The 7,772-nt window shown below is 46.2% G+C and overlaps 1 protein-coding gene across 1 annotated transcript in view; it reads left to right on the plus strand.

The window, feature by feature from the left end:
- Positions 1-5,609: 5,609 nt before the first annotated feature.
- The window catches only part of LOC106807268 (galectin-5-like), a 5,015-nt gene continuing 2,852 nt past the window's right edge, over positions 5,610-7,772 (plus strand). Inside the window, exons 1-4 of the mRNA XM_014809564.1 lie at positions 5,610-5,673; positions 6,053-6,103; positions 6,223-6,317; positions 6,829-7,029. Of these exons, the coding sequence (XP_014665050.1) occupies positions 5,614-5,673; positions 6,053-6,103; positions 6,223-6,317; positions 6,829-7,029 (407 nt within the window). The 5' untranslated portion in view covers positions 5,610-5,613. The remainder of the gene's footprint in view (positions 5,674-6,052; positions 6,104-6,222; positions 6,318-6,828; positions 7,030-7,772) is intronic.

Here is a 7,772-nt window from a genome sequence, read left to right on the forward strand (position 1 = left end):
GAATGTCTACTGTGAAAAGCAGTGACGTCTGTCTACTGAATCAGTGACGGCTTCTGCACTGGAGAAGCGGAGCCGGTCTGGTCACGGGGTAATACATGACCAGCGTTCTGTCTACTTTGGAGAAAGCATGATCGGGGCGTCTGATCTAGCTGAGAAGCAGTGAGCGCGCCTCTACATTGGCGAAACATGAGCGCTTCTGTCACTACGAGAACATGAGCGCGCTTCACTTTAGAACATGAGCGCGTCCTTGACAACTGTGAGATAGCCAGTAGTGCGTCCTACTGTAGAAGCAAGTGAGCCGCGTCTGTCCTATCTGGAGAAGCAGTGACGCGCTACTGGTGAGAACCAGTGAGCCGCGTCTGACACTGGAGAAGGCAGTGATGTCTTCTACTCGTTAGAAGTCATAGCGCGTCTGTCTACTGTGAAGAAGCATGACGCGTCCTGTCTACGTGAGAACAGAGCAGCGCCTGTCTACTGCAGAAGCAGAGCGCGTCTTCCCTGGCGATGGAACAGACTGCTCGTCTACTGTGATAACATGGGATGCGTCTGTCTACTCGCGAAAGCAATGATCGGGGCCGTCTGTCTACTAAGCAGAACAGTGAGCGCTTCGTTCCTTACCGTGGAACATGACGCGTTCTGTCTACTGTGAAATGCAGTGAGCGCGTTCTGTCTATACTCGAGAAGCAGTGACCGCTGCGCCTACTGTAAAGGCATGAGCTCGTCGTCTACTGCAGAAGCAGTGAGCGTCTACTGCGAGAAGGCAGTGAGCGCAGTCTGTTCTACTGTGAGAAGGCAGTGACCGGTCGCTACTGTGAGAAGCAGTGACCGCGTCTGTCTACGTGAAACATATCTGGCAGTCTGTCTACATGTGAGAACATGATCGCGTTCTGACTACTGTGAGCAGCAGGAAGCGTCTGTCACTTGCGAGAAGCAGAGCGCGTATTTCTAACTCGAGAAGCAGTGAAGCGCGTCGTCTACCTGTAAATTCAGTGAGTGCGTCTGTCTCCTGTGAAAGCTAGTGAGCGCGTCGTCTACTGTGAGAAGCAGCTGAGCCTGTCTGTCTACATGTGAGAACGCAGTGAGCGCGTCCTTACTACTGTGAGAGCAGTGAGTGCTGCTGTCATACGTGAGAACATAAGGTTCTGTCTGTCCACATTGAAACATCGAGCCGTCGGTCTATTTCTGTGAAATTAAAGCAGCATGAGGCGCGTCTGTCTACTGTGAGAACAGTGAGCGCGTCTGTCACAGCTGAGAAGCCTCAGTGATCGCGCATATCTACTGGCGAGAAGCTAGTGGACGGCGTCTTGTCTAACTGTTATAAGCCAGTGACGCCCGTCTACTGTGAGAACATTGGAGCGCGTCTGCTACTGCCGAGAAGCAGTGAGCCGTCGTACTGTCTCACTGTGAGAACAGTGAGCGCCGCCTCGTCTACTGCGAGGAAGCAGTGAGCGCGCATGTCTACTGTGAAATAGCATTGAGCGCGGTCCAATGCGAGAAGCATCTACCTGCGTCTATGCGAGAACAGTAAGCCGGCGTCTGTCTACTGCGAAATCAGTGCGCGTCTATCGAGTAAAGCAGTATTTGCGCGTCTACGCAGAAGCAGTGAGCGACGTCTTCACTGCGCAAGCATTGATGCGTCGTCTACTGTGAAGAATCATTACGCGTCTGTCACTGTGGAGAAGCATTGACCGCGTCACTGCCGTAGAATCATTGAGCGCGTCTACTGAGAGTCAGTGATCGTCTCCTACTGCGAGAAGCATGCATATGCGCGTACTGCTACCTGTGAGAAGCATGAGCGCTCTGTCACTGTGAAACATAGCGCGGGGGGTCTGTCTACTGTAAAGCAGTGGAGCACGTCCTACTGCGAGCAAGTCAGTGACGCGTCTACTGCGAGAAGCATGAGACTGTCTGTCACTGTAGAAGCATGAGCGCGTCTGCTACATAGTGAGAAGGCAGTGACCGGTGCGTCTACTGCGAGAAGCAAGTGCAGCGGCGCCTACTGCGAGAAGCAGTGAGCGCGTCTGTCTACCGTGAAGAAGTCATGACGCGTACTTCCGTACGTGAAACATTAACGCGTCTCTACTGGTGTATAAGCGAGAGTGCGCGTCTTACTGCGAGAAGGCCAGTGAGCCGTCGTCTACTGCAACAGCATGTGAGCGCGTCTTCTACTGTGATAACAGTGAGCCGTCTGTCTACCTGTAAAGCAGGAGCGCTTGTCTAACTCTGGTATTAAGCATATGAGCGCGTGCTCCTGTCTTGCTGTCGTAGTCTAGTGTATGCTGTGTGCTGGTTTACCGTGCTGAGAAGCAGTGAGCTGCGGTCTGGTCTAACTCGCAGAAGCAGTCGACACGTCTTCTACTGTAGAACAGTGAGTCGCTTCTGTCACTGCGAGAACAGTGACGCGTCTGTCTACTGGTGATAAGCATGACGCGTCTCTGCTACTGTGAGAACAGTGAGCGCGTCTGTCCTAACTGTGAGAACAGTGAGCGCGTCTGTCACTCGTGAGAACATGAGCGCGTCTACTGGGCGAGAAGCAGTAAGAAGCCGTCTGTCTACTGCGAGACATGAGCATGTCTGTCATACTGGATAATGCATGAGCGAAGTCAGTAGAACAGGTCCTCAGTTTTGTGGGGATATTTCGCTGCTCTACTTCTATGACAATGTATATGAAAGTGCGCGATCGCCTGGCGAAAAACCCTAATGGTGGGCGCCATAGGCCGCCCTAGCCCTCTGTCAGGTGCAAGCAGAGCCTCCTGGGCCAGCCGACCCCCCGAACCTCTGATTTAGAAATTAAACCTCGTTTAATGGCCGTTTTGAGGGAATGAAAAAATGATATTGTAAATCAAATTGAATTCTAGTAATATTTCTGTATCCCAAAGTTAATAACACCAACCCCACCACATACACACACCATGCGAATATCCCAGAAGAAAATTGAAGGGTGGCGAATCATGCAGCTCAAGCACGAAATTCCACGGGAGGGGGTGTCACCCCTCCCATTGTGTTAATTGTTGAAAAGTGCAATCTAAAAAGAAGCTCAATTTTGGACATCTCTATCATAGAAAGCAGCATTTTTCGCCTCCATTTCAGGGCGTGCCCCCCTTAAGGGGGGTGTCCGGGAACTTGTGGAAGTAACTCTCTTGATCAAATTCCTGCATTATGAGCAAGCACTATAAACAAATATTCATCACCAAAACATCACTGTGATTGATTTTTTACCTAGACACCAAAGGACTAAATCTACTTACTAACCGAAATCTGGCTATTACAGCCCACTGGGTTACCAGTGCAACTTACATAGGCAAATTAACTCTTTGAACCTGAAAAATTCTAGGGGGGGCGGGCCTCAGGTGCTACCGACTCCTCGTTGAACTAAACTACAGCACGGGAATCAAACTCCATGAAATTTGAAAAACGTAATTTTACTGAAACGTTAAAACTGCATAAAAAAAATATAAAAACAACCGATTTGAACAAAAAATCCATTTCTTCACTGCCTTATACATAAATCAATATTATATTTCCTATTTGTATAAGGGGGAAAAAAAAAAACATTACATCTTTTAATCTGCACATATATACTTCCCGTCGGTCTCAGTCACCACCCATCCCCCCCAAAAAAAGGAGATAAATAAATTTCCGCCATCAAATCCCGTGAAATTCAACAGCCCAACTCTCAATAGCTATATACATTTTGAATAACGCAAGACTTTACTTCGTCGAAGCAGAAAGACTTTGGGATTTGAAAAAAATCGTTATGGGAACCGTTCTAAAAATTAACCGTCTGAAGTTCAAGTAAAAAAATGTCATTTCTGAACGAGTTACAGCGCATTTTGACAGCGCACGTCCATTTCTGTAACTAATACATTATGAAAGTATGAATATAGCGGGGATGGACGGATTTGTAAGTAAATATCCATATTTTATGTCTGTAAAAATAATTTTTCCCCATTTTCTTACCGAAAGTAGGGGGGATGAAAGCCACCCCAACCATCAAATAAGTGTGGGGGGGGCAATACCCCCATCCCCCCGCTAATCTATGCCCCTCGCAGATATAACTCAAAATGACTTTGATATGCCCACAAAAATTCATAATCATAATCTTGTTAGCATACTCTACATTGACGCCAACGGAACAATTTTCATGTGGGGGGGTTTTGTCTCAATTTCTGTTACTCTCTGTATGCCTATGCAATGTTTTCGAAGGAGGGTGTAAGAACAGGTGCGGGTAGCGGGTCCTCCACCCAGAAAACTTTTGAAATCCCCATTTCCTCACTGAAGTTAGGGGATGATTTAGGAACAACCATCCCCTCACGTCAAATATTGGGGGGGGGGGATCATCCCCCCATCCCACCCGCACTACGCCCTGAGTAGCGCGCTGTCTACTGAAACAGTATGACGCGTCTGTTCTCTGCGAGAAGCAGTGACGCTGTCTGTCTACGCCAGAATGTGTGTTTGTTGTGTGTGTGTTGTGGTGTGTGTGTGGGTTGTGTCTGGCTGTGTGTGTGTACCTGTGTTTGTGTATTGTGTGTGTGTGTTGTGTGTGTGTGGTGTGTGGTCTCCTGCTATCTGTCTTCGGTCCTACTCTAGACGGTTCGCAAACGGTAAAAGTACATAACGTTCTAAAAAACGTAATAAATGTCTAATCATCTCTGTACCTTTTGGGAAAATTTTCACCCCAACCACACTGTGGTGAATCTTTTGCAATCTTTATCCCCAATACCCAGAGGATCTGCGCTCACCGTTCTTATATTAAGGTGAACCACTACCGGGCTATTTGCGTGTAACTTCCACAACAAAACCTCGTCTATCTTGGTGTGTTGTTGTGTGATGTGTTGTTGCGATGCGTCGGCGGCGTCGTTCTGCTTGCGGCTCGCGGCGTGGGTGCGATGCTTGCGTGCGTGCGTATCGGCCGTGTGTTGTGTGTTTGTGATGTCTTCTATCTGCTGTCATCTCTCTGTAGATACTTGGGTTCACTCAGTCGATGAAAGTCATATAGACGTTCTAATAAAAATACGAATCAATGCTTAAATATCATCTGAACTTTGGAAAAATTTTACTCTCCAACCACCGTGTCTTGTGTGTTCTGTGTTTTGGTTGTTGTGTGCTTGTGTGGTTTGTGTTGTGTGTGTGGTGTGTTTGTGTGTGTGTCGCACTTGGTGCTGCGACGTATGCCGTGCGTACTCGTAGTGCGTCGTGTATTGTGTGGTGTGTTGTTTGTGTGTCTTGTTACTGTGTGGTTGATGTGTTGTTGGTGTTTGTGTTCGCGGCGTGCCGTTCATGCCTGCTTGCTAGTTGGCCGTGCTTTCGAGCTGCTTGTGGTCGTCGGTGCGTGCGTGCGTGCGCGCGTGCGTGTGTGTGTGTGTGTGTGTTATTTTTAATGTTTATACGTAGATGACGTAAGTAGCGGCGCTATATCAGTTTGATAATTATGTAAACGTGCTAATCGCGAAACGGTTACAGCGAACGTCCCTGGGAGTGGGATTGACATAACAGTATTCCAAACGATGTAATGATAAGGGTGTATAAGTATATGGAGTTTGACTCATTAGACGTTCTGTTGGCTGGAAGTTATTAGAAGCTTCGGTGCATTTCGTCACAATGTGCATGTACATGAAATTCGTCATAATAATGGTGCATGTTATATCCCATGTGGTTGGCAACAATATGACGGTAAGACAGTGTAACAAGAAGCTTCATGTTCACATAACGTTCGTTCACATTTAGAATAAATTAAACTATAGAAAATAAAATCTGTGTATGCATTTGCTGTCTGCACATGCAAACTGTTGTGTTACCGTTCTGGTATATTTGTTCAATTAAATACATGCTATCATCTCACTTGTGTGTTACAATATCGATAAGCAGGGGTAATGCATAAGGTAGCTATATATAGTAATAAAAATATAAAGATCTTCAAGCTGTTAAACATTTCTGTAAAGTTGTCATCGTTGAAGATTACATATATTCCGTCCCGTGTGAGATGAATTTAATGTAATTAGTTTGAACTTTTGCTGACATAGTTCTCGCCTATTTCTTTTACTCATTCCAGGCGCTAAAAGTCCCTGATATGGAACTCTATCCCTATAATCCAACTCCGCTGGTACGTACAATGGAAATCCTTAGTAACCCGTTGATTGGCATTTTTCACGACCTATCATTAGCGATAAAAAGTCATTCCGTACATCATGTATTCATACGTTAACATGTTTCTCTGGTCAGAGTCTTCCGCATCAAGGCGAAATACCCGGAGCAGTGGATGTGGGTACTGTGATATACGTCACCGGGGTACCCTTCAAGGATGTTACTAACACTGGGTGAGAAAGGCTATGTATAGTCACATGTTTTCGTTTAATAACCGGACACGTGGTAATGCAAAATAGGATAGATTGACGGACGTGCAGCCAGGCGAGAAAACAGACAGTCAGACAGGCAGACAGACAGACAGACAGACAGACAGGCAGACAGACAGACAGTCAGACAGGCAGACAGACAGACAGACAGTCAGACAGGCAGACAGACAGGCAGACAGACAATCAGCCAGCCAGACAGACAGACAGACAGACATACAGACAGACAGACAGACAGACAGACAGCCAGCAAGCCAGACAGACAAACCGACAGACAGACAGACAGAGTCTGGCAGACAAGCAGGTTGAGGTATTGATTGACATACAGATAATATTATGTTAAAGTATCACATATTTTTATTCGCTGTATCGTACGGTATGGCGTAACCTCGCTTTCCTCAGCATCATCGTATACTGACGTTTACCTTTATGTTCATGGCAATGGTGAATTAATCCTGCTAGCTGCGCCTGTCCGCAGATTCTTCATCAACCTTCAGTGCGGGCCGAAGAGCAGTGACAACACTATTGGCTTCCACATGAATGCCCGTTTCGAAGAGAGGATCATCATACGCAACTCGCGCATCGGTCCCGATTGGGGGAAGGAGGAGAGAAACGTACCTCGCTTCATATTCGCGCCCTCGACAGAGTTTCAGCTGAGAATCCGAGTCCTGCAGGACAGGTGCGTGTGGGTGCGGGTTGCACTGAAGGAATTCTTAGGTGCGAAGCGGGGAAATGAAGTGAGCGATGGCGGGGCATAGGTAAAAATAGGTGTGATCGTATAAGTAGTGTTCGTAAAAATTCTGCGATTGCGTAGGTGATAAACAGCTGGGTGTGAAGATGGGTAAATAACAGCGTGGATGGGTAAATAGAAATGGATGCATGGCGATTAAGGAGGAGGAAGTACGAAATTAGATTTAGCGGTGGTTTGTTGAACGGTTAATAAAGAGAGCGAGATGCACGGTAATGGAAGGAAAAGTGTAGGATGGTGGTTAGAAGGTGAGGTGGGAGAACGAGACGTTACGGTAGCGTCGTGTAGGGTCTATGGTTAGAAGGAGAACGAGACGTTACGGTAGAGTCATGTAGGATCTATGTTCTAGTGTACCGTAGGTGAAGGAGATGAAAGAGGCATGTGTACGAAACTGCACAGAGAACCACCGAGAGGGTCTGGTGATTAAACGATTCACGAGGTTTACATATAGTGTAATGTGACAAGGGCTATGGCGAGGGAGTGTGTGAAGCTTAGGGTTACTGTTAGAGTTCCGGGTTAATACCATATATAATATATATATATATCATATATCATATATCATCTATAATCTATATTATTATATATTATATATATAATTATAATATATAATATATAATAAAATATATATATATATATAATATATATAATATAGATTATAGATGATATATGATATA

The sequence above is a fragment of the Priapulus caudatus genome, unplaced genomic scaffold (genome assembly GCF_000485595.1).
Source record: "Priapulus caudatus unplaced genomic scaffold, Priapulus_caudatus-5.0.1 Scaffold205, whole genome shotgun sequence".
NCBI classification, from domain to species: Eukaryota; Metazoa; Priapulida; class Priapulimorpha; order Priapulimorphida; family Priapulidae; genus Priapulus; species Priapulus caudatus.